We start from the raw sequence: 26,324 nt of genomic DNA, 5'->3' as shown, positions 1-26,324 counted from the left end.
TTTTATTATTATTTGTGTGTGTGTGTTCGGAATTGTAATATTTGTTAAAATTTAAAGTAGTTTGAAAAGTGTTGAGTTATTAATGGTTCCGTTTTAGGTGTCAAATTTTGTGTCACTTTCACATTACTATTTAATATAAAGTTAAAAGAGCCACGTAATTTACCTATGGGTCTTTTGCTTTTTATCTGTGTTGTAGAGTGTGCGTGTGCATTTGGTGGTTGCTTACCCCTCGACAAATGTGTAGTTGCGCCCCTGCGTGACATCACACTCCCAGAGTTATAACACTAAATAGTCACAGGCCGATGACATAAGTTATATTTAAGTGTATATGAATAGTCCCACATGGCAGATGCCAGATGGAAATTAATGTAGTCACCCACCCACTGCTTGTCACCCACCCATTTAAAAGGGGCCAAAGCCAATTGGAGTGCGGTCTTTAAGGAAAGCACCCGCAGCTCAACAGATTCCAATGGCTCGAACAGGGAGTTTGTGAATGCCTTCAGCACCAGATTGAAGTCCCAAGTCTTCACCATAGCAAGGCGAGGGGGGTTCAAATGCCTCGCTCCCCTAAGGAACTTTATGACTAGATTATGTTTGCGTCTCGTGAACGGTGCTCTAGCCTGTAAAATAGTGTTCATCACCGACTGAGCCAATTCTGGCCCGTCCGATGTGCTCCGTTCAGGGGCCACACATGTAGGTTCCACAGCTCTGGCTGGGGATGCCAAATCGTGCCTTGTGCTTGAGAGAGAAGGTCTCTCCTCGGCTTTCTTTCCCATGGAGGGCCGTCTAGTATTTCTATCATCTCCTGAAACCAGGACTGATTGGGCCATTTCGGCACAATTAACAGAACTGTTTCTATGTCCACTAGGACTTTGCTGATGACAGAATGAAGGAGGCGCACCGGGGGAAATACATACTTGCATTTCGCCAGCCATTTGTGAGCCAGCACGTCCAGACCCAGCGGGGCTTGGGACATGGAGTAACAAAGGGGACATTGGGCGTTCTCTGCGGAGGCGAATAGGTCGACATCCACTTTGCTGAATATTTCCCAAATCCTCATCACTGTCTGAGGATGAAGTCTCTATTTCCCTGGTAATGCTCTCTGGCATGACATAAGATCTGCTCCGCAATTCAGATGGCCCGGGACATGTGTCGCACGCAATGAGAGGAGATGACATCCGCTCCATTGGAAGAGGCGTTGTGTTATGCTCATTCATTTTGGTGACCGGAGTCCACCCTGAGGATTTATGCACGCTACTACTGTTGTGTTGTCCGAATGAATCAGAACGTGGTGATTCACAATGTCGGAATGAAAAGCTCTCAAAGCTAGAAAGACAGCCAGTAGTTCTAGGCAGTTGATGTACCACGCCCGTTTCGCACCTGTCCAGGCGCTGAAAGTCAGCGTCAATCGCACACCATGGTGCATTTGTGGTCACCACTTTTCTTCTGAAAATTTGAGCCAGCATAACACCTTGTTGGTAGAAGATCGGCGCTGTCCATGGTGCTAGAGCAGGGGCGAGTCACTGTGATGTGCGCAATGTGGAACGTGTCGCTTGAGCCAGTACTGGAGAGGTCTCATGTGACGGCGAATGCAGGAGCATTTTCTGAAATGACTTCAGTGGCAATGTTTTTCCCAGTTTGAACTGAGACAGACAACGAAGAATGGTCTGTACACGCTCGTTCGTGAGGTGACTGGAATTAGATCGGGAACCAGTCCTGAGGACGGATGTGCGATAAGATCTGTTTCTGAGTTAACATTTTGAATGGGCGCTTCGCGAGCACGCAATTCAAGCATCTCAGATATAGAATGGGCTGAAGCCCCGGGACAGCGGGCTTATTGATTCACTCGCTATAGGAGATAGAGCGCCGCTCACCATAGGGAAGCAGTTGAGCATAATGTGTGGGGTGTATGATACATGAAGAGGAAATGGCCCTTTTTCAGAGAATGTGTAAGCGTCCCATGTTTGTACAACGAGCGCTTTTTTCTCTTTTGTGAGAACAATCTTTGAGTAATACACACAGAAGCAACATTTTGAACAGTTCCCGAAGAACAGTTTTGAGGAAGAGGGGAGAAAAACTGTGTGCCTTGAATCGAGCCTTCATCAGCTCTGGGTACCTCTTCACGGGGCTGGGCATATCAGGAACGTTTCTGTGCAGTGTTCGCGCCGAGACAGCGGGTGCTTATGCTTGTACCACAGTTTGTGTGGCTTCACAGGTGGCCTCAGTAGTAGCTTTCAGCTGCGCTGAATCACGGTCTGTTGACGATGGCCGGTTTGCAAAAACCATTCATCCAGGCGAGACTTCTCTGGCTCTTCTGGAGGGGACCACTCAAGACCAAGCTCTTCAACCAACCTCGCGAGGACGTGAAGAAGCTCCTTGTCTGTGGCGTGTGCACGTTCTTCACCCTCGCTGGGGAAAGGGGTGGCAACATCCTCTGTGGACCACTTGCCTGAAGCTGCAAGTGACATAGCATCATCCCCATCGTCAGAACCGCCAAAGTAATGAGGCCGTTGATGTTAGGAAATTAAAAACAGTTAGGAAACTAAAAACAGAGTTTTCAGAGATAAAAGGATTAGTGTGGACGTGGTCTGAAAACAGTTTCCAAATGAAATTGAAAATACTCTCCATTATCGCTTAGGAAAATGATGACTTTTCAAACAAAAACTAATGTGTAATGGTTTTCATTTGAAAATTGATTGATTTTGAGATGTTTACGCCTCTCATCCACACTAGAGCGGCACTGAAAACAGAAAATTTAGAAAACACTCTCCACAACCGCATACTTCAGAAAACGTTGATGTTGGGAAACTAAAAACAGAGTTCTCAGAGATAAAAGGATTAGTGTTTACGTGGCCTGAAAACTGAGTTTACAAACGAAAACGCTCTTTATTACCGAATTAGTGTATTGGTTTTCATTTGAAAATTAATTGATTTTACAATGTTTATGCCTTTCATCCACACTGGAACAACATTCTTCTATACAGAAAATGTTTCAAACAAAAACAGATTAGTTTGGACGTGGCCTAACATCTTGTCTACATTAGATGCGAGTGGCGCAACACGGCAACAGTAAATAGCCATTTTGCGCAGCACGTGCTGCCGCTACTCCTGCCAACAAGCAATAAAATTTTTTAGAACATTCAACATCTTTTGCGTCAGGTGTAGACAGGGTGTAAGACAGGAAGACATTGTTTGATTGACAGTAGTTTGAAGTTTAGGTGGGTCTACTGTCTATGAAATACCACAAAAGTAAGCTAGTGTGGTAAAAACTAATTAAATGCAATTATTTCAATAAAAAATTAAATGCTTGACCACATTCAATTACAGGTGTAAATGGACCCAACTACGTCAGTAATTAATTACTGCGCTACAGTTTTCCGTTGTTAAAGTGCTGTGTTTGTGTTCTTGCCTTTTTCTGTTAATTCAGTCACCACAATGTGAAGAACACAGCAGACACTGTCGGTTTGCAATCTTGTCACCCGAACAATAAATAATATCCCATGAATATTTCATTGGTATACACTTGTAATATCTCATCTCTCTCCTGAAATCCTCACTCACTCGCATCTCTGTCCTGTTGTCTAATCACTTGCGACACTCACGTGTAACCAGTCTTCACTCACGCATTTCAGATGAGAAGTATATACAAAGTGCTGAACGCGAGATGAATATCATTAGATTTGCTTTGGCGACCCGTAATGTAATGAAAAATCAATGAAGGGAAAACCCTGACTATTAAAGTGATAGAAAGCATATGAATTATCCATTAATGTTTTTAAATGTAGCTAAAAGACATTGAATTTTCAGTATCCACAGCCACTGATGTAATATGCAAGTAGTTTTTTAGATTTTGTGCAGGTAAAAATCAGAGCTCTATCCGATCACAGTGGAGACGTATTACACTGCAAGGTGTAAATGCAATCCAGCTAAAGAATATACAGATACTATCCAGATATTAAACGCATGTTAATGCAAGGTGTGAATGGGGCCTAAGTGCTTCAAAGAAAATTGCCCATCTTTTAAAATTTTGCCCTCTAAGGCAGAGTCAAACTGCTCATTGGCTGGTTGATTATAGAGAGAGGGGAGTTACATACCTGACTAACGATTAGGAATTTTACAGGTTTCAAGCGGTAAGACAGAGGTATGGCAGATAAGCGTCCCACGGTAATGGCCGCCCAGAAGACGCACGTCAAGTAGCCGGCTGTCTTATGAGGTAGACTCATAGGGGGCGCCACTGCGTAGGTGTAGACAAAGCCTGTGTATGACCCCTAAGATACGTAAAATTAAGTTATTCATTAATTCACGTAATTAAGCAAATACTCTTTAATTACAAAGCTTGATATAGCTGTGAAGTGCTAATCCTACTTACCACTATACCATCGTAAAAAAAGAGCACCAGACCCCCAAGGATATGGATACCAAAGAAAGACAACGGAAGCCTGTGCATGTTGCCAAGGAGACAGCAGCTGAACAGTTCTATTTGGCCTGTGGAGACAGCACAGTAAGTCTCGGATATATGGGGGGAAGATTACAAAAACATCCTTTTAGGCTGCTTCTCACATCTTGTACACAGACATAGTATGTACAGAGACTAGAACTTATGCTTGCAGTTTTAACAGTATTTGGCATATATTACTTTCATGTCAGATCCAAAGCAGTGATTGTTTCGTCAATGTCATTGGTATAGAAGTGAGGTGGGTGTACAAGCTGAGTGGAAAGAGCTTCAAATGCTCTTGCCTTAAAGGAGCAGTGTTTAATCTCTGCATCAATTGCGGCACCAAATGAAATTGCAATCCATTTGTTTGAGCAGCTCGACTTAACGACACTGGCTCTACCAATGGCATGAGTTTTTGGTGGCACTACATGCTTCTTGACCAAAGGCAGATGGGGGAGTGTTCGGGAAACCTGTTTGAAAACAATTATTAGGGGTCCCAGCACCAAAGATCAAATCGTTTAGAAGCCAGTTAATTTTTTTGACCGTGGCCCAAATCGACATATTTCTTCCAAATCTTCGTCATGAAGACTTTTTTTCAAGGGTGCAAGCCAAATTTTGTCCTGTTCTATCTAAAGAGGTACTACAACTAAAAACCAGTTAATATAACTCCACAACAGTTTGGTCGAGGAAGTTAGAATTTGGCATTCATCTTCTTTGGGTCAAGTGCTAACATATCCTTAAAATACTGATTGGCCAACTCAACCAAAATGGCTTCCAGAAGCCAATCAAATTTTAGCAGCTAGTAACTTGCGTTGTGAATGGCCGATATTTATGAAATTTGGCATTCGCTTATAGGTTGCCAAAATGATGCTGTATACCAAATTTTGTAAGAATCGGCCACAAGGTCTCACTATAATAAGCTAATATCTACTTTTTTGGTATTAACTCAAGAACTGCAATTTTATTTTAATTATTTTTCTTTTTGTTTCTTTTCTTTCAAATTTAGCAATTTTGATCATTTTCTCCACTTTTCCAAACTGCTTGGACCCTTATAATTGCCAAAGTATGTAATTTCTGTGCCACTAGTAGCACTAAATGGAATTCCAAAAATAAAATGTAGCCGTAAGCGGCGCAGAAATTACATACTTCAGCTTTAATTCTTACTTTTAGGATCCTCTTTCTGATGCCCATTTTCTTCTGACTGTCCTGTGGTTCCCCAGGTTTTTTTCACCAGAACGTCTCCATCTAGCAAACGGCGACTGGGGGAACCGCATGCAAACAAATGCTCCCGATACATCAGGATGAATATTCCAATGGGTATAGGCAGCTACACACACACAGAGAAGAGAAAGTTACACATGCATTTAGACATGGATGAACACACACAACCAGTAACAATTATTTATGTCCAGAAAGGAATAATTTATATGACCTGATTCTTTTTAATGAACAAATCTATTTGCAAAGCGGTTTTACATAACTGGAATGTGAAGGGTATACTTTGTTTTTCCGCGTGCTGTTCTTGGTACTCATGTACGTTTGAGCGCTCTAGCCTTTTAAAGTATTATTTTGATCGCATGGCATATGGACGCATTCGCAGCATGCGCAGACGACGAATGCTTATGTAGATTGTCCGCTTGTCTACAAAAACTGTACAGTACGCTTACTGTGCTGATGAAAAAATTTGTGTCATGCACACTGTGTACGAGAAGTAGTGGTATGCGGAAAACCAAAGAAGGGTTTGGACTAAAGGTATAACTTGAACCATAAACTGTACAACATTTGATGCAATCTATTTAACCTAATCAAAAACACAGTGATAAACAGTAGTATTTAACTAAAATATATTTTTAATGAATTAAATGTCATTTAATTTATTAAATGGAAATTGTTGAGTGATGACTCAAATTGTTTTTTGAACCAATTCATCAAAAATATAGTTTCAAATGGAATGTAAAGTTTTTGTCCCAAATTATCAAGATGTGTGCAAATAGTTCTATACTGTAATTGTGTGTCCATTATTATGACAATATGCTATTACTTTTTATTTAATTCAGGCCAAACACAGCCATAAGACATTATACCCAATTTGTATGCAAAAACTATTGGATGGAAGATGGTTGCCAAGGAGACAATCTCGATTAATTTCTCGTATTCAAATACCCTCCCAGCTGGCCCTTACTCTGACATTAGAGCTGACAGAACATTTAGTATGCAGACTAACTGCACACTACTTTAATATGTTTCCGTTAGTACTGAAATCCATTGGTTACTCTACTAATGGCTTGCCACCATCAATAATGTTTGAATATGGATTCAAAAAACTGTTTAATGGGATAGTTCACCCAGAAATCAAAATTTTCATTTTTGTTTAAAGACACAAGAAAGACCAGCCCTACGTTGATGAGAGCCATGATCCAGAAAGCGTAGGAGATGTTGGTCACCACTTCGCCCTCGGTGTGGAGGTGGACACTGGACACATTGTGTATTTGTCTGCCTGCGAGTGTGTTCCTCAGATGACTTAATGATGTTGTATTGATGCTGCTGTTTCCTATTACACAGTTGGTATCAGACAGGAAGGGGTCAGCTATAAGGGGGCTCATTAATGCCCCGAGACCGACAAAGAAGTGTAGAGCCTGAGAAGAGATCAGAGAAAACAAAGACAGTTAGGAGAATCAGCAATCCTGCTAGGATACTGCTTTAAAAGTTTAAAAGCAGCATTATAAAACTGATGGTACTGACTCTATAATATGCATATTTTATGAACTTTAACCCCAAACCCACCCTAAAAATTAGGGCTGTCAATAGTTTAATTTTTTTTTTAAACTGATTAATTAATAGAATTAAATCACAATGAATCATAAACCAACATTTACTGAGAAAGGCCCCCAAATAAAGGTAATTTCGAATAATTAAAATAATATGTAGGCCTCAAATTTAATAATTCAGATACTTCATGTACAAATACTTATATATAATATTGTGGCAACAGACAAGTGAACCATTTAGATAAAACAATAATAGGCTTTAAAAGTGAAAATATTGTTTGTTTTATTTCCATGTCATTGAACATAACACTATTGTTGACCTACTATCTTCTGCTCTACTTTAATTGTTGGTCTATCTAATCGTGCATCAGATGGACACTTTTGGAGCATCTTACTTTTGTTGCATTGCATCTCAGTAGTTTTCAGTGCCTCTTATTATAAACACTGTGCTTTTAAAATGCTGTGTCAAGTTAAATGCAAAAATCTATTGCAAGATCCCTGCATTCTGTTGTGCTTGGTCCAGATGTCATTGAGCGCAAGAGCGTGTCATCTGTGGAAGGCTGTGCTGCCTGCTCGCTGGTTTGCGAAGGAGTGTTGCCTGTACAGCTGGAGTGCTGACTGCCCTCTACTGCATCAAGGTGGTATATCAAGCCTGAAATGCTCTGATGGTAGGAACATTCCTTCTTACGGAATTAATGTACAGGACCAGTACTGGCACTCCCTATACGCATATAACGCAGTCTGCATACGTCACCAACTTCCTATATATAACACAATATAACACCCTCTCTACACTGGATGTGGGCGGCGCCTCGCATCGCTTCAAAAGCAATAGAACCCCATTATAATCAATGATGCTGTTTACACTGGAATCGTCCGTTGCGGCGCATCCGTCGCACCAACAGTAAACGGGTGTCCCATTACATTTTGCGCTGCATGCGCTGGCGCTACTACTGCCAACAACACCAATAAACGATTTAGAACGTTTGCATCGACGCATCCAGTGTAGACAGCCTCAAGCCGTTGCGGCACGTCACATATTGTCAACAGACACGCCCAGTGTAGGCAGGGTATAAATCTCCACTTTCAAACAGCCCTCCTTCTTTTGTTTTTGTCGATTTGCATTCTTCGTCACCAACTCGGCAGGGAGGCGAATTTAAAAAAGTACTTCAATATTTATCCGTTTCTCACCCACATCTATCATATTGCCTCTGAAGACATGGATTTAACCACTGGAGTCGTATGGATTACTTTTATGCTGCCTTCACTTTCACTTGCATTGTATGGACCTAAAGAGCTGAGATATTCTTCTAAAAATCTTTGCTTGTGTTCAGCAGAAGAAAGTAAGTCATACACATCTGGGAAGGCAAATGATGAAAGAATTTTCATTTTGAGTGAACTACCCCTTTAAGCCTTGAATTATCCTTAACCAATGTTGAGAAACCATCCCGCTGACCACATAGTGAGCCATTGCCCACCTGCAGGAAAACTGTGGAGTCTTTCTGGTAGATCTTCACCAACTGCAGGTTAGATATCGTGTCAATGCTGCCCATGGCAAGACCAGACACCGCCATGGCGAACGCCAGCAAGAATAATTTATGGCATAGTGGGATGACGGCAAAAACCACAGAGATGATCAGGGTGGACACAGCCAGGGCTGACAAAGAGCTCACAAGCCTACGACAAAGGAGAACAAGTCATTATCCTTTAAACAATGATGCGTTTCACAAAACTGCATTAAAGCAACAGTACTATTAGCAGTATTATTCAAGGTGCACAAAGTCATTTTATGTTTATGTTCATACATCATTTTAAACATATTTGTCAGAAGCACAATTCATTTCCTTGGGGGGAAAACTTCATTACAGTGGAAGTTATTTGCACCTTTAATTTGCTGTGGTGTACTATATACCGGTAAATAATAGTTACAAACAGATCCAACCTAAAATGTCCTCTGGTGAGTCTTTTGAAATAAAGTTGTTTCTGTGTGGCATTTATCTGTACTGCCTAAGGCATCAATATCACTGGCTTCATTTTTACCTTGGCCCAGTAAAATTCTGTTTACATGGCTTATCAAATATTGATAATACAGCCACATGAGTGCGTATGTAATGCACCTGCACTGGAAAAAGGGAAAGCAGCTCTATTTAAAATACTAAACCAGTACACTTGAAATCAACTCAAAACATTCATGTGTGAGAGTACATAATTATACTGCGTAATGTCCAAGTGATATTTAACAGTCATCAAAAAGTGATATGATCACATTGCTATTACATTTTTTTTTTTAATAGATTCAGATATCTAATGGATGGTGTTCACTCAACGTGACTTTTACTGCTTGCTTAGTTAACTTATTTAAAATGAGTTAATGCAACACAATTCTTTAGCATTTGGTCTCAACTTAATTTCATTGTGTAAAATCCATCTATGTTCACATAATTCAATTGTGTTAGGACTATGTGAATATTTACTGCATCAGTGTAGTGTTGAAACCAGGCAGGGGATTTCCAGTTCCCAGCATGCTTTGCATCGGACTGGATTGGGAGAGTACATTTTAAAATTAAGTGTTATTTAAATTATTATTTATTTATTTATTTTTTTGCAAACTAGCAACAAGCTGCAAGGTCCAATAGAGATATTTGAACAGATCAAATTTAAGTTAGGTTAACTCAGTTCATTTAGGTGTTCGCTACAAAGAGCCTACAAATTAATTTAATATCAACTAAACTAATTTTCATTCTGTGGAACCAGTGTCCACAATTTAATTAATTTAAACCAACGTAAAAAAAAAAATAAATAATAATTCTGTGTTTCAGTAATTAACTTTTTTTTACTAAGAGATAATATCTGCCCCCTGGAATTGATTTTCAGGGGATTGCATTACCTTCATGAGGGCATTTTCATGACCACACAGCATGCAACATATAAAAAAAGAGAAATGCACAATGGAGGCATTTATTGCCACCCACATTTTAAATAAAAATGGCATTTTTGACACGAGCCCTTGCAAATTTCTGACCCTGTAATGCACTATTACTTTCAGGCCAGCTTCCTCCTTGCATAGTACATTGGTACGGAATGCAAATATTTTTTTTTGTATGCATGGATTCACACACACACACACACACACACACACACACACACACACACACACACAATCAGAAATATTCAAACCCCCAAAGGAAGTAAGCATTTATAAACTTTTAACTTTTCTGCAGAGCTAGATTCTGCTTTAAGTCTTTCAGTTGAATGAGAGAGCAAATGAACAAATAAAATGAATGATGTAATAGTTTAGAGTAGCAGGACATCTTGTTAATACTGCCATGTCACAATTATTCAACCCCTAAATAATATTGCTGATTTTAAAACCTACTGCTAGTCTGTATGACCTAAAGTTGGGTTAAAACATGATTAACCCATTGGGAACTCAATAACGACTCTTAATTTGTTTTAGCTGTGATGTGCTTATATAAACACAACCCAGGGATGTGCTCAATTGTGTTGCAATCATGGTGAAGACTAAGGAGCCATCACGAAAGCTGAGAGAGGAGATAATTTCATTGCACCAAAAGGGCTATGGGTATAGGAAGACTTCCAAGACCTTGAATATGCCTAGAGACAATACTGGGAGCATTGTACGGAAGTTCAAAACTTATGGCACAGCAGCAAACCTGCCTGGCCATGGGAGAAAGCCCAAAATTTCATCAAGAGGTGTTCCTGCAAAAGACTTACAGGATGACCTGATGAAGGCTGGGACAAATGTGTCAGTGGCAACCAAAAGAAGCTCACTTAACAACCAAGGAATTCATGGCTTGACTCCACGACGCACACCACTCTTGACCAAGAAGCACATGAAGGGTCGACTGGAATATGCCAGAAGGAATTTGGATAGGCCTGCAGAGTTCTGGGACACAGTTACATGGAGTGATGAAACAAAACTGGAACTGTTTGGCCATATGGATCAGCTGTTTGTCTGGTGCAAGAAAGGCGAGCCTTATGACCAGAAGAATACTATCCCCACGGTCAAGCATGGAGGTGGGTCAGTGATTATGCGGGGATGTTTTGCTGCTGCAGGAACTAGCCATCTTGACCGTGTGATGGGCATCATGGATTCACAGAAATGCCAAGCCATTTCAAGGAGGAATGTTATGCCTTCTGTGGTGGACTTGAACCTTGGTGATAATTGGACTCTCCAGCAAGACAGTGATCCCAAGCAAACTTCCAAATCAACCAAAGCTTGGTTAAGGAATAAGTCCTGGAGTGGCCTTCTCAGTCTCCAGATTTAAATCCCATAGAAAATCTTTGGTGGGATTTAAAGAAAGCAGTTGCAGCATGGAAGCCATCAATCCTCAATGAGCTGGAAGCTTTTGCATGAGAAGAATGGGCAAAGATTCCATGAGAGAGGTGTCAGAAGCTTGTCAGCAATTACTGAAATTGCTTATTAGAGGTTATCAAGACAAAAGGATGTTCCACCAAGTGCTGAGGTTGGGGGTTGAATAATAGTGCACATGAACATTTGTCAAGAGAACTAGATGTTTTTCATTAAAACTCAAAATTATGTAAACATGTGTTATCAAAATTGCTTGTAAGAATCAAATATTCTTTATTTGTTTACTGAGACTTGTTGTTGTATATTTTCATTAAATTCTATACACATCACCATAATACCTTTTAAGATGAGGGGGGTTGAATATTTCCGATTGCAAGTGTATATTTATACACACACTGTATATACATGTGGAAAGTTTCCATGCCATATAGTGGTAGTATCAGAGCAGTAAAATGACATACAAAACAAACTGTACATTAAATAAGATACTGATTATCATACTTGAGGCACATCAAGACCCAGCTGCCCCCCTCACTAGACCCACTGTAGTTCGCGTATCGTCCCATCCGTTCAACAGACGATGCCATGGCCACCACCCTCCATCTGGCCCTCACCCACCTGGATAAAATGGACTCATACGTTCGAATGCTGTTCATAGACTTCAGCTCAGCATTAAACACAATCATTTCTCAGCATCTGATTGGAAAGCTGAAACTGCTGGGCCTGGACACCTCCCTCTGCAACTGGATCCTGGACTTCCTGACTGGGAGACCTCAATCAGTCCAGATTGGGTACAGCATTTCCACCGCCACCACACTGAGCACTGGGGCCCCCCAGGGCTGTGTGCTCAGTCCACTGCTGTTCACTTTGCTGACTCACGACTGTGCAGCAATGCACAGCTCGAACCACATCATCAAGTTCACCGATGACACGACCATGGTGGTTCTCATCAGCAAGAACGATGAGTCAGCATACAGAGAGGAAGTGCAGCGGCTGACGGACTGGTGCAGAGCCAACACCCTGTCTCTGAATGTGGACAAAACAAAAGAGATGGTTGTTGACTTCAGGAGAGCACAGAGTGACCACTCTCCGCTGAAAATCGACGGCTCCTCTGTGGAGATCATCAAGAGCACCAAATTCCTTGGTGTTCACCTGGCGGAGAACCTCACCTGGTCTCTCAACATCAGCTCCATTACCAAGAAAGCCCAGCAGCGTCTCTACTTTCTTCGAAGGCTGAGAAAAGCACATCTCCCACCCCCCATCCTCACCACATTCTATAGAGGGAATATTGAGAGCATCCTGAGCAGCTGCATCACTGCCTAGTTTGGGACTTGCACCGTTTCGGACTGAAAAGCCCTGCTGAGGATAGTGAGGAGAGCTTAGAATATCATTGGGGTCTCTCTTCCCTCCATCAAAGACATTTACACCACTCGCTGCATCCGCAAAGCAACCAGCATTGTGGATGACCCCACACACCCCTCACACAAACTATTCACCCTCCTGCTGTCTGGCAAGAGGTTCCAAAGCATTCAGGCCCCTCACAGCCAGACTGTGTAACAGCTTCTTCCCCCAAGCCATCAGACTCCTCAATACTCAGAGACTGGACTGACACACACACACACACACACACACACACACACACACCTGTACACCATCCAACTTTTGCACATGTCCAGAGTTGCACTTAATTCATTGTCACTTTATACCTGGCTGCTACCTCAATAACTGCTATGTCCATAGAACACTATTTCATAGTAAGTTATGTTTACATTCGGCATTTTTAGAAAGTGTCATCTTTTTGCACTACTCAGATTAGAAATGTGTTCTGGTCGGTGCTGCACTGTCTTTCACTGTCTCTTACTTTGCCTATTGTCCTGTTTCCTTTTTAGTAATTATTGTACTGTCCTGTACTTTTTGCACACGTTTGCATGTGCACTTTATGTAGGAATGTGTAGGTCTTATTCAGTCTGTGTAGTCTCATGTGGTTCTGTGTTTGTCCTGTGTTGTTTTATGTAGCACCATGTTCCTGGGGGAACGTTGTCTTGTTGCGCTGTGTACTGTACTAACTGTATATGGCTGAACGACAATAAAAAAAACATTTGAACTAGAAGTAACTATGTCAGGGACGTACTTCCTACTAAAGATAACCATCAAATTATAAGCAAATTAAAACAGTAATTCAAATGTTTTTCAAATTCCTGTACTGGAATTTTTGATCTCTAAGAAAATAACTACAAATGCCAAAAAAGAAAAAGTTTAATTTGTTTATCATATTTTCCATGCAAAAGAACAACCAGCATGTGTTTTTATGGCTTGAGTACCACACTAACTGAATAACACCACTGAGACAGCATTACTTTAATGAGCACATGACCACAACAGGGAGGAAACATTAAGATGCCAAAACAAAATGCTTCACAAAAAGAAAAAAAAATTAACAAGTGACAAATATGCTCTTTTTAATAACTCTACTGGATAAAAGACAGTATCAGACAAAAACAAGTTTGAAAATTATTTGTTTTCTGTTGTCATACTTTTTTGGCATTAAGATGATTGTAAATGCCACAAGCATCAATAACACTGAAGGGGACACATCTTCAGCAATCCTGAATATTTGGTTACATAATTGTATGCTTGTATAAATATCTATGTATTTTTCTCTAAAGGTGTCTAAGAGAGGGAAACAAATAAAGAAACTTAAACTTTGAAATGTACTTTAAATGTTAATTATTTTATTTTAATTAATTATTTTATGTAAATTCATAATAATAATAATAATAATAATAATAATAATAAAACGTCTCTCATCATCAGTGGAATCACATTAAAAGCCGAATACATTGCATTTCACTAAATATAGAAAACACTGAAATACTGTAAACAACATTAGTACTAAAGGGAAGTATTTACTTTGAATGGCAATTGGCTACTTTTTAAAGAGGTAACTAAATAGTTCACAACTGTAAAATAAAAACTGTAAAGTCAAATATAAAATCTAATTATATAAAAATAATATAATGTTATAATTAAAGGCTAAATTTAGTTTTTGTATAATCTTTTCAAAAGTACTCACGTTTTACTAAAGAATCCTCCAATTGTGCTTCCAATGAAGAGGAAAAACTGCTGGGAGAAGAAGACCAGAGTGATCTCCTGTAGGGTGGACTGGGTCTGACATCTCAGGTCCAGGATGGTCGGACCCAGAAAAGCGACACACAGTCCAAAACTGAAGAACACACTCCAGTATGTTAACGTATGCTGCCAGTTACTGCGGAATAAAGCGCAGATCCGTTCATTCAGCAACGGCTTCATGCTGGAAAAGTTTCGCGACGCAGTTTTCGACCGGTTTCTTCAGCATTACACAATTGAATTCATCCCAAACGTAATAAACCTCACTCATAGAAAGACACGCGTGTGTGATGATGTTTGTCCGGTTCGCGAATGAATTATTCCATCGAATCGGTTCTTTTGAATGATTCGGCCGAGTCGATTCGCACAGCGTTTGTGAATCACTCGAATGTTTGGGCTTAGAAAGTTCCCTCTTTCTCTCTTTTACACTTTCCGGCAAAAATGATAAGCTTTGTAGCGCTACTGGAACAGTAAATAGTTTAGTTTGTGTATTAAGTGTGCTTTATTAATCGATAAAAAAAAAAAAAAAGTTCCCATTGGTGGCGTTCACGTGCCCTCATTTTCAAAATAACGACCATTTCGAAATTACTTAAAATATTCAAAACTTAATCGAAAACATAGGCGTAATGGTAATCGGTAGTTTTAACTAAAATATACGTCATAAAAGACATACGAGCATAATGAGTGACTCAAAGTGGTGAGTCGTGTTTAGATTCAATTCTTTGAAATGAACCGATTCGCTAAACATTGTCCAAAATAGCTCAGTGTTCCACAGGTGTGTTTGCAACAGTTTAATCCTCCCACAGAATGCATTAAAGCAAAAATACACTTCAGGGTAAGAAATCACGTTCTTGTGCCTGGGGCGACATAGCTACATATTTGGAGTCGTTTAGTTATATATTTCATTTGCAGTCTACCATTGCAACTTACAGGTCTGACTAGTTCTTGTCTAGCCTATCCTTTATAGACATGTTGACATTGCGTTTTAATCACAGACAGACACCTTTAAACGCACTTAAACACGTTTTTCTGGCTGTGTAATCGACATATCAAAGGACCAAGGCTATGTTCGAAATTGCATATTACCATACCACTCTTAGTATTTCTGCAGTAGGCCTTTATAGTGTGCCCTGATGAACTACTACATTTAAACATCTCTATAGACTCATTATGTGATCAGACTGCCAAAATTAAACACATTTGTACACAAAGTTGGATTAAAAATTAAATCTTTTTATTTCCAAGTTCATCGCACTTCCTGAATCAAACACAACATTGTGAGGTCATGTATCAAACTAGTGTATGAAACATGTTTAATAAAATATAAAGTATATATACTGTATAATGTACTGCGTAGTATTTAGTAGTAAGCAAGTATTACTTTTAAACAATTTTAAGTTTACTTTGAAGTGTACTAATGACAAACAGCACCATGCAAGACAGTAAGACTATTGTTTGAGATGAGGGAATTACTCTCATGATGAGAAACACTGCATTGGCCACCATGGGCCACCCCATTGCCAAATAATAACCAAACTCTTTGCAATTTGTTGAACTTTATAATTTATTTAGTTTACTATTTAATTACTTTTGGCATTTTCGCAGTCACAATACATTCAGCTTCGGAATATCATAATAGAATAGACAAATCACACAAAATATTTAATGTCACATTCCATACAAAAATCTAAATCTTTTATAAAACATTTAGACGTCATCTAAGATCATGTAATACAGTAGTCTCTTTTTTTTTTTTTCTGGCATAAACGCACTGAGAATAAAGAAAACACTTGTCAAAATACATATATTTATATATTAATTATTTTCAATAGAGTATTTAAAATATTTTAATTTACCACAAAACACATAAATTAGTGCCACTGCTGCAGTCAAGGGCGTAGATTTGGCATGGACATGGGGGGTTACAGTGTGAAGAATGTTTCCATTAATCATGGTATAAATATTGGGGGGGGGGGGGGAGTTGTACTTGCTTGTTTTTATTATTGGGGGGGATTTCCCCGGAATCGATTCCCCCTGGAATCTACGCCCCTGGCTGCAGTCATGTCAAACGAAAGCCTTGTAAGTCATAATGTATTATAGAATTGGCTCTGACCTCTCATTCTCTCCATCAGTCATTCTAGCCTTGAAAATGTCTAACTTTTGATTTTCGTCCACTGCAAAACTAGTATGTGCTCAGTGCCATTAACAATAAAAAGTCATAGTGCTTTATTTTTTAAACTACAAGGTACAGTAGGAGAACAACATAAAGTCTAAATCCAAGAGGACACTTGCATGCCATGTGCAAATACGGTTTAGCAATTAATATGTGCAATTATACTTAAAAGGAACAAAATAATTGCAAAAATTGAAGTAGATTGTATTTTCCGAAGGTGTAATATTTATCTCTTATGGTCTTCAAAAGGCACCTTTTGATGATTTCATAAAATAGTAACTAGAATATTAAAGGTGCCGTAAGCAATTTTTAATACAAAACATAAAATGTCACTATTACCTGACAAATATCAGTGAAATGGGTGTGTTGAAAAATCAAACAGATTTATCTGCAAACAGCCAAAAAAAAAAAAAAAAAACAAAACTAGGAAAACATAGCCAGTCAGAATCACTCTCTGCCTGTCTATCATTTTGGATGCTTGGATTTGCAGACATGAAGTCTATGCTAAAATCGCATACAGCACCTTTAATATCTGAAGTTCAATGGCAACATGACAGAATTCAAGTAATTCTCAAGAAGGGTTCTCTACTCAATGGCTCAAATGTTTATGATGGAATTTAAATTTTTAATACATCTCAACCCTTCCAAATATTATAGTATTGAACAAATGCTTGCAAAATAAACTGTTATATGAGCTTGTGCAATGACTCTTTAAATACATATGGCAAAACAAGTTCAAACAAAAAGGAAATGAAGGAAATTTCAAGCAATGGGAAAAGTGAGACATGAAGCTACCATGTTTCTTACACATATACTGCACGCACACACACACACACACTTAAAAATACTAAATATATAATTCTGAACACCTGAAAGTACTACAGATCCAGTTTAACTTGAGTTCAATTCAAGTCTGTCTTATGGATAAATCACATGGCAAGTTCGAAAATAGTGTACTACTATACTACTCTAAACATTTCTGGTGTATCTTCTGTATAAACTTAAGAAATAGTAAGTGTAGAATGCTTATTCCAAACATAGCACCAGTCAGTACTGTCTAGGGCCATTTTAAATATAATTTTGATCAGATTTGGTGTTTTCTGGCCTTAACCAAAATATAACTGAGACTGATTCAGATTTATTCAGTCAGTTGTCTGAGCTACAGCCAATAGTACTCCATGTTTTTGGAGTGTATATGAATGGATGCATGTATGCACGTTTTGGGGTGAGAAATCTATAATTCTGTAACACAATAGGCCATGTACAGCTGTTTGCTTCAAAGTGATTTTGTTCTGGTGATGTGATCTTCATATATACCACTATGATTCTTTCCTCAGAATATGCTTTGTCTGCGGTTCTTCCCTCGACCTGGAGAAAACAACCCATTGTTAGACAGATCACAGGTTAACGGTTAGGTATGTAATGTGTGGTTATTAGAGATTATGCATGACTACACAGGATCAAATTGCAGTCTGCAAATAAAGAGACTGGCTGAGTCATGTCAAAGCAATGGAACTGAATACCTGGAGGCTGGAATACTGAACTCCTATGTCCTGGGTCTTTCTGTAACTGGATCTCCCTCAGTGAAAACACTGACGATGCTAGAGAATTAAAGACAGGGAGGTTAAAAGACAAATGGGTGAGGAATAAAGCCAATCTATTGTCCATGTTGTCTCTTATAGTGACCTACAACCTTGACTGTGTTTTAAAGGTAAAAGGTAAAAAAACAGGTAAGACTCGTGTAGAGCTGATATTATACGAGAAGACTTTCTATACATGTAAATACTGTATATAGGGATGAACTCACTGTCAGGTATAGAGTGGATGTTCTCGCCCAGACTTAAGAAGTAAGAGTGTCTCAGAGACAACTCGGCTGAAATCCTGCGTCTGGTGTCGCACTGAAGAGAAACAAAACAAAAGAAGAAGGGAAAACACAGCTTTAAAATATGCTTATAACATAAAGTAGCCCATCCACCTCAAGGTCCGACGTGTTGTGCATTCTGAGATGCTATTCTGCAATTGTACAAAGTGTTTATCTGAGTTACCGTAGCCTTTCTGTCAGCTTGAACCAGTCTAGCCATTCTCCGTTGACCTCTCTCATCAACAAGACATTTCCGTCTACAGAACTGCCGCTCACTGGTTGTTTTTGGCAGCATTCTGAGTAAACTCTAGAGGCTGTTGTGCATTAAAATCCCAGGAGATCAGCAATTACAGAAATACTCAAACCAGCCCGTTTGGCACCAACAATCATGCCACGGTAAAAATCACTGAGATCACAATTTTTTCCCCCGTTCTGATGGTTGATGTGAACATTATCTGGAGTTCCTGACCCATATCTGCATGATTATATGCATTGCACTGCTGCCACACGATTGGCTGTTTAGATAATCGCATTGAAGTACTACCTGTTTTTCAGCAGGGGGCAGTAAGTGAAACTCCAGCTTTATAGGCAACACACAGTGGTACAGACAACAAAAAACACTCAGGCTTGCTTGATGCTAGCAACAGCGCAAGATGAGAATGCGTTCTTGCATTCAAACACAGCTGGATGGAGCGCAATTCCGAATGCGGTGATCTCGAGTTTCAAACTACATTTAACTTGACACAGCGACCTAAAACCGCTTTATGACACGACGCGACCAAAGTGAGCCTCTCCAAAAGCGTCCATCAGACGCATGTGTCCTTGAAAAAGCCCTTATAATAAATCTATCTTGGACAGATTGACAAATTCATATACAAAATGGATTACTGTGGACTGTAGGCCAATGATATGCATATGTCCAATAATACGAAAATAAACAATATATTGCTTTCTCAGGCCACTTTTTGTGTTGTCTTAGCAATGCTTTATCCGTCTGCCATAATGTAATGCATTTTAATTATAGGAATTATTCTATTTATAATATATTTATAATTATTTTAATAATTATATTGAATAATTATATTTAAATTTTTGTTATTTGAGGGCCTTTATCAGCAAACATTTATATATGTGATTCATTTGATAAAAAATGTTAATGGATTGACAGCCCTAATAATAATATAACATTTAAGATTTATGTTCAGATATAATTTAGAATTAGTACAATTGTAATTTCAGAACAATAGAAAAAAAAAACGTCAGTGGTGAGTTCAGGGTTAGAAACGTGTTCACAAATAGTTCACCCAAAAATGACAAATTTGTCATTTTTGGGTGAACTATTCCTAAACATCCCTGTGCGTTTGCGCATGCGTAACGCATCACTCGCTATATTTTGTGCAATACAGCAAATACAACTTGCCTTTGATCTTTCTTGTCGTGCATGCTCTTCACTAATGTGTCGATTTCAGCATTACTCCTTTGACTTGTTGATCCCTGAGCTATAAAATAGTTTTGAATAATGAAGCACCCATCATCCTGCTGTCATCTCACACAAAGTTATAAAATGGTCTCCGGCAAAGTTTGGCACAGTTTCATGCTAGCAGAGCGTTGAGAGTGAATTGTGTGCCTCTGACAGGGCAATCAGTCAGCGGGGTTTGATGAGAAACAGGTGTGCGGTTCGGACTCATTAAGGGCGCTGTCACCATTAACGAATCGAGTGCTCTGCGGCGCACCACGGTCTTTCATCATAATGACAGGTCAGCGCGCACTCACACTGCGTGCGCGCCATTAGAACGCACAGAGAGTAGAAATGCGCTCACATTTCTACCTGCACACAAAAATCTAATTTTTTACCTGAATATACACACAAACCTATATATCTCCATCTGACTTCCTTTGTTCTTAAATTAAGCTAGGTAACTACACCCAAAAGACACCTTGTCACCTTGGGCATGTATCATGGTATTCTTTAAATTACCTTCATTTATTAAAAAAAAACAAAAAAAAAAAAAACACCATCATATATGTATATGGTAATTATTCAGTAGCCTACCTTGATATACTGTATATCAAAGAACCATAGTATTAACATCTGATACCATCAGGCCTATTTTAAATAAGACAATATGAATGTGAGAAACATTCATAAGAAGGTTCAAATGGAGGAAATTCTCATATGTTTTGCTCTCACAAGTAGCCTACAGTTTAGTGAAAAAATACACCCCATATACATTTACCTATCAAACTGGAGACTTTATGTGGACCTTATTGCTCTTTAAATAAAATTAATTATAAGTAGACTACACTAATGAATAAGAATCATGATGTTACTACCAATGTTTTGGGGCATGATACCATGGTATTGAATGAAGTACCATGGTAATACCAGTATCAGTACCATGGTATATAGTTTATCAAAGTACTATCTGATCACTGTACCATAGTATCACCACAGTACTTTTTGTAAGAGTAACTCTACCACTTACAGACACTTTTGGGCACTTTTAGATTTTGATGAAGGTTTAATATTTATTTATTTTACTAATGAGGACCATCTAAACTGAAAAAAATAAAATAAAGAAATATATGTTGTGGTGAAGTAAATATAGCCGAAAATATTAAGTACTTTCTACATTGAATAAGTTAGTTGAAGCGTGAACTTGAAAATATTAAGTAAATTCTTGTACTTATAAGTAAATATATTTACAATGCATCATCATGCATCAATCCTAAAGTAGAAAACCATGTCATATTGACAATTATATTATTCGCCATAATATTGAATATTAATTCGAATATTGTTATTCGCCAATTTGAGTACATTTCAAAGGTAAATAAAATAAGTAAATTGTACTTAACTTTTCGAAGCTGGTGTTCCCAGCATGTACCAGGCTTGAATAATTAACGAGCTTGCACTGTTTGCAAGTTTATTTACACAGTTTTTATTCTTTTATTTTCCTGATTTGTTTGGGAACTTCTTGTTTTGTGAAGTTCATTTTGTACTTAAAATGACCTGTTCACAATAAAAAATAAAATAAAAAATATCTGTTGATTGTTACCGTTATCATATTTTGCACGCCAAGTGTTGAGGTCTGTGTGCGCAGCCCTGTGTCTTGTTTCTATTGCCTGTAATGCAGGATGATGTTGTCCAATATTCTGCATCAAATGCATTAAGCTTCCCTGTGGAAGGGTTCTGTATGTCATGTGGTACATTGATTAAACATTTAATTGATTAAAAATTACAGGATTAAACGTGTTTATAAGGAAAGTTCAAAATTTTAAGAATTCCAGTAAAATGTTCATTTAAATTTTACTAAATGTACATCAGATTTGTAATAAAAGGTACCATATTAACTTTACATTAACTCACTTTAATCAATATTATGTCATGAAGTTGAGTAGATTTTACTTAATTTTATACCATTAAAATTTAATTAGAAAAACTATGTGAAAAAACTTGCAAAATAAAAATGAAGTAAATCTTACTTGTAATGTTTTTACTTTTGTAATGTTTGACATTTTCAGACATTTGTCCCACACAAGTATTGTAAAAAATAAACTAAGATGAAATAAAATAAAAATAATATAAAATACATCCCCATGAATCTTCATCTAGCTATCATACTGGAGAACCTAAAAAAATACAAGTTTTATTGAATAAACAAGTAATTAAAGACATTATTTAGAACCATTTCTCCTTAGGGAAAGTCCACAAATGATGTTTTTGTTTTTTTCTTCAGATATAGTTTCTATCTTCTGGATACATTTTTCAACTATTGTTCCCTAAAGTAGCCTATAGCTTGGTCAGAAACACACATACAGTGTCAAGAAAATGTATGTGAACCCCTTGGAATTAGCTGATTTTATGCATTAATTGGTCATAAAATGTGATCTCATCTTCATCAAAGTCACAAGTATAGACAGACACAATGTGCATATGCTTATAACACACAAACAATTATAGTCAAGTCATTTTTATTTGTACTGCGCTTTTCAAAAACACATCGTTATAAAGCAGCTTAACAGAAAATCATGCATTAACAAAAAATTAAACTGTAATATCTGTAAAGTCTTAGAGTCATCATTGTGTAGTTTGATTAAATACAATTGTAAATTGTATTTAAATATAAGTAATTAAATAATAATTGTATTTAGTAACCCGGTGAGCAAGCCGAAGGCGACTGTGGCAAGGAACACAAAACTCCATAAGATGTTGGTTAACGGAGAAAAATAACCTTGAGAGAAACCAGGCTCACTGTGGGGGCCAGTTCCCCTCTGGCTAAACAACATGATGCCAATATTAGTTATTTGTGCAGTGCAAATCATGGTTTAAAATTTGTAAACCAAGTAAGTGTTATGGTCCAGTGTTTTAAAAAAGATTTTTTTATGAACTATAAGATTAATGACTAATGTCTTTGAAGTCCATCCTGAATTAACTGCAGAAGTTCACATTGATGCATTGTCCTTTTTTAGTTGGCTGATGAAGGCTTTTGTTGGCAGTTAAATGATGTTGGCAGTCTGTGTATTCCATTTCAAGAGTGTAGTCCATCAATAGACAAAGGTGATGCAGGCAGAGATCAATGAGGTGCATTGCAGTTCAACCGGCAGGTCATTTCGGTGAGGTTCGGTGGGGTCCATCCTAAGTCAAATGTTCAGGCAGTGGCATATGAAGTATACGATGTCTTACAGTTGGAGATGGCATCAATTCATCCTCTGAAGTCCATCTTAAAAGGTTGAAGTAATGTCTGGCTAGCACTGGTTGTAGTTTGTCATCATCACTCAGCGAGACGTAGCAGTGGAGTCCGACACCAAACAGGAACAGAGCTGGATCTGGCCAGCTCTGGTAACCTTGGGATATGAATCCCGTGGTTGAGACATGGAAACAAATAGAATAATATTAGCGTAGATGCCATTCAATTTTAGGCAGAGTTACAGATCATGATAGATGTCTCTGGTTCCGGCAGACCTAACTTAAGCAGCCTTATTGTGAGTTGATGGAAAAATTAGGTGTATACCTGGCTAAATAGATGAGTCTTTAGTCTAGACTTAAACTGACTGAGTGTGTCTGCATCCCGGACAGTGTTAGGGAGACTGTTCCATAGTTTAGGAGCCAAATAGGAAAATAATCTACCTCCTTTTGTGGATTTTGATATTCTAGGAACTATTAACAAGCCAGAATTTTGTGATCGTAATGAACGTGATGGAATATAGTGTGTCAGAAGGTCACTTAAGTATTGTGGAGCTAGACCAGTCAAAGCTATGTATGTTGTTAGCAGAATTTTAAAATTAATAGGAAATTTAACAGGTAGCCAATGTAACGACGATAAAATGGGGCTAATATGATCATATTTCTTGGTTCTAGTCAGCACTCTGGCAGCTGCATTTTGAACCAATTGAAGTTTATTTATTGAACTTGCTGGACATCCTCCCAGTAATGCATTACAATAATCTTAAGGTCATGAAAACATTAATTCGTTTTTCGGCATCAGCAACAGAAAGCATGTGTCATAACTTAGCAATATTTCTGAGGTGGAAGAATGCTGTTCTACAAACATTGGAAATTTGATTTTCAAAGGACAGATTGGTATCAAATATAACACCTTAGTTCTTCACTGTAGAAGATGACGTAACAGTACATCCATCAAGAGTCAAATTATATTTTAGCGGCTTATTTTTAGAGGTTTTTGGTCCAATAATTAGTACCTCTGTTTTGTTAGAATTGAGTTGAAGGAAATTTCTGGCCATCCAATCTTTTATTTCATTGATACACTCTGCTAATTTGGAGAATTGTGAATTTTCGTTGGGTTTAGAAGAAATATAAAGTTGGGTATCATCGGCATAACAGTGGAAACTTATTCCATGATTCCTGATAATATCTCCCAGGGGAATCATGTATAAGGAGAAAAGAGGCGGCCCTAAAACTGATTCCTGTGGCACTCCATACTTAACTTTTGTTTGATTTGACAATTCCTCATTTACACATACAAAGTGGTAAATAGGACCTAAACCATGCTAATGCAAGTCCACTAATGCCAACATAATTCTTCAGCCTATTCAAGATTGTCGTGATCTATCATGTCAAATGCAGCACTAAGATCTAAAAGCACTAGAAGAGAAATGCAGTCACGACCAGATGATAAGAGCAAGTCATTTGTAACTCTGATAAGTGCAGTCTCTGTACTGTGATGGGGCCTAAATCCTTACTGAAATTGTTCATATATACCATTTCTCTGTAGAAATGAACATAGTTGGGAGGACACAACCTTTTCTAGTATTTTCGACTTAAATGGTAGATTTGAAATCGGTCTGTAATTAGCCAATTCTCCAGGATCAAGCTGTGGCTTCTTAATAAGCAGTTTGATAACTGCCATTTTAAAGTTTCTTGGGACATGTCCTAAGGGTAGTGAGGAGTTAATAATATTAAGAAGAGGTTCTGAGATTACAGGGAATACCTTTTTTAAGAGCTTTGTTGGTATTGGATCTAACATACATTTTGTGGCTTTTGATTTTTTTATAAGCTTTGTTAGTTCTTCATGACCTATGACAGCGAAGGATTTACGTTGCTTGTGAGGAAAATTATGAGACACTGTTTTCTGCAGTGCTGTGACAGTTGATTGCATAGTTCCAATTTTATTTCTGATTATTTCAGTTTTATCAGTAAAGAAATTCATGAAGACTGTATTTATATTTTCTGTTATTACATCAAGTTCTTCTGTACTTTTTGGCTTACCGAGTATGTAAGACAATTCTGGAGGTGTTATTAGTGAAGCTATCTTTAGTGGTCGAAAGAATAGTTCTACCTGAACGATAGCGTGGTGTAGATTGAGTGACATTTGCTGATTGCAGCAAACAAGAGACGAGGTAATGATCTGAGATGTCATCGCTCTTCAGTAGAATTTCTATAGTATCAACATCAACACCATATGACAGAATTAAATCTAGTGTATGATTATGGCGATGAGTTGGTCCCATCACCTTTTGTCTGACTCCAAGAGAGTTGAGAATATCGATAAATGCTAATCCCAATGTGTCATTTTCATTATCTATGTGAATGTTGAAGTCACCAACAACTAAAGCTCTATCTACATTAACTACTAGATCTGATAGAAAATGTGTAAATTCACCAAGGAAACCAGAATACGGCCCGGGTGATCTATACACTGTAGCAAGGGCAAAAGACGACAGATATTTTTAATTTGGATCTGATGGTGTCACATTAAGCATTATTAGTTCAAAAGACTTAAAACTATATCCTGTCCTCTGAGTAACACCACAAACATCACTGTAAATTGTAGCAACACCTCCTCGACCCTTCAGACGAGGCACACGTTTATAACAATAACCTGAGGGAGTAGATTCATTTAAACTAATATTCATCCAGTTTAAGTCATGTTTCAGTCAAGCAGAGCACATCCAAACTATGATCTGTAATAATTTCATTTACAATTAGTGTTTTGGTAGAAATAGATCTAATGTTTAGTAGACCTACTTTATATGATGTTTATCTTCATTATTATTATTATTTTTTTTAATGTATTTATTTTTTTGTCAAGTTTGACCTTAATAAAAACAATTCTAAATTATTTAGTGAGGGTTTTGTGTTTGGAAGTTCGGGGAACAGACACAGT

General features: G+C 38.1%; 2 protein-coding genes across 2 annotated transcripts in view; both read right to left on the bottom strand.

The window, feature by feature from the left end:
• mfsd4aa (major facilitator superfamily domain containing 4Aa) overlaps positions 1 to 14,933 on the bottom strand; it is a 30,294-nt gene extending 15,361 nt beyond the window's left edge. Inside the window, exons 1-6 of the mRNA XM_051672604.1 lie at positions 14,610 to 14,933; positions 8,682 to 8,880; positions 6,835 to 7,071; positions 5,600 to 5,762; positions 4,370 to 4,485; positions 4,095 to 4,268 (exon numbers count right to left, since the gene is read on the bottom strand). Coding sequence (XP_051528564.1) covers positions 4,095 to 4,268; positions 4,370 to 4,485; positions 5,600 to 5,762; positions 6,835 to 7,071; positions 8,682 to 8,880; positions 14,610 to 14,845 — 1,125 coding nt within the window. The 5' untranslated portion in view covers positions 14,846 to 14,933. The remainder of the gene's footprint in view (positions 1 to 4,094; positions 4,269 to 4,369; positions 4,486 to 5,599; positions 5,763 to 6,834; positions 7,072 to 8,681; positions 8,881 to 14,609) is intronic.
• A 1,274-nt stretch (positions 14,934 to 16,207) lies between these two features.
• LOC127426091 (cyclin-dependent kinase 18-like) overlaps positions 16,208 to 26,324 on the bottom strand; it is a 90,538-nt gene continuing 80,421 nt past the window's right edge. Inside the window, exons 14-16 of the mRNA XM_051672606.1 lie at positions 18,643 to 18,733; positions 18,359 to 18,436; positions 16,208 to 18,203 (exon numbers count right to left, since the gene is read on the bottom strand). Coding sequence (XP_051528566.1) covers positions 18,169 to 18,203; positions 18,359 to 18,436; positions 18,643 to 18,733 — 204 coding nt within the window. The 3' untranslated portion in view covers positions 16,208 to 18,168. The remainder of the gene's footprint in view (positions 18,204 to 18,358; positions 18,437 to 18,642; positions 18,734 to 26,324) is intronic.

The sequence above is a fragment of the Myxocyprinus asiaticus genome, chromosome 35 (genome assembly GCF_019703515.2).
Source record: "Myxocyprinus asiaticus isolate MX2 ecotype Aquarium Trade chromosome 35, UBuf_Myxa_2, whole genome shotgun sequence".
NCBI classification, from domain to species: domain Eukaryota; kingdom Metazoa; phylum Chordata; class Actinopteri; order Cypriniformes; family Catostomidae; genus Myxocyprinus; species Myxocyprinus asiaticus.
The sequence above is the reverse complement of the archived record's forward strand: the minus strand, read 5'-3'. Positions and strand labels throughout refer to the sequence as shown.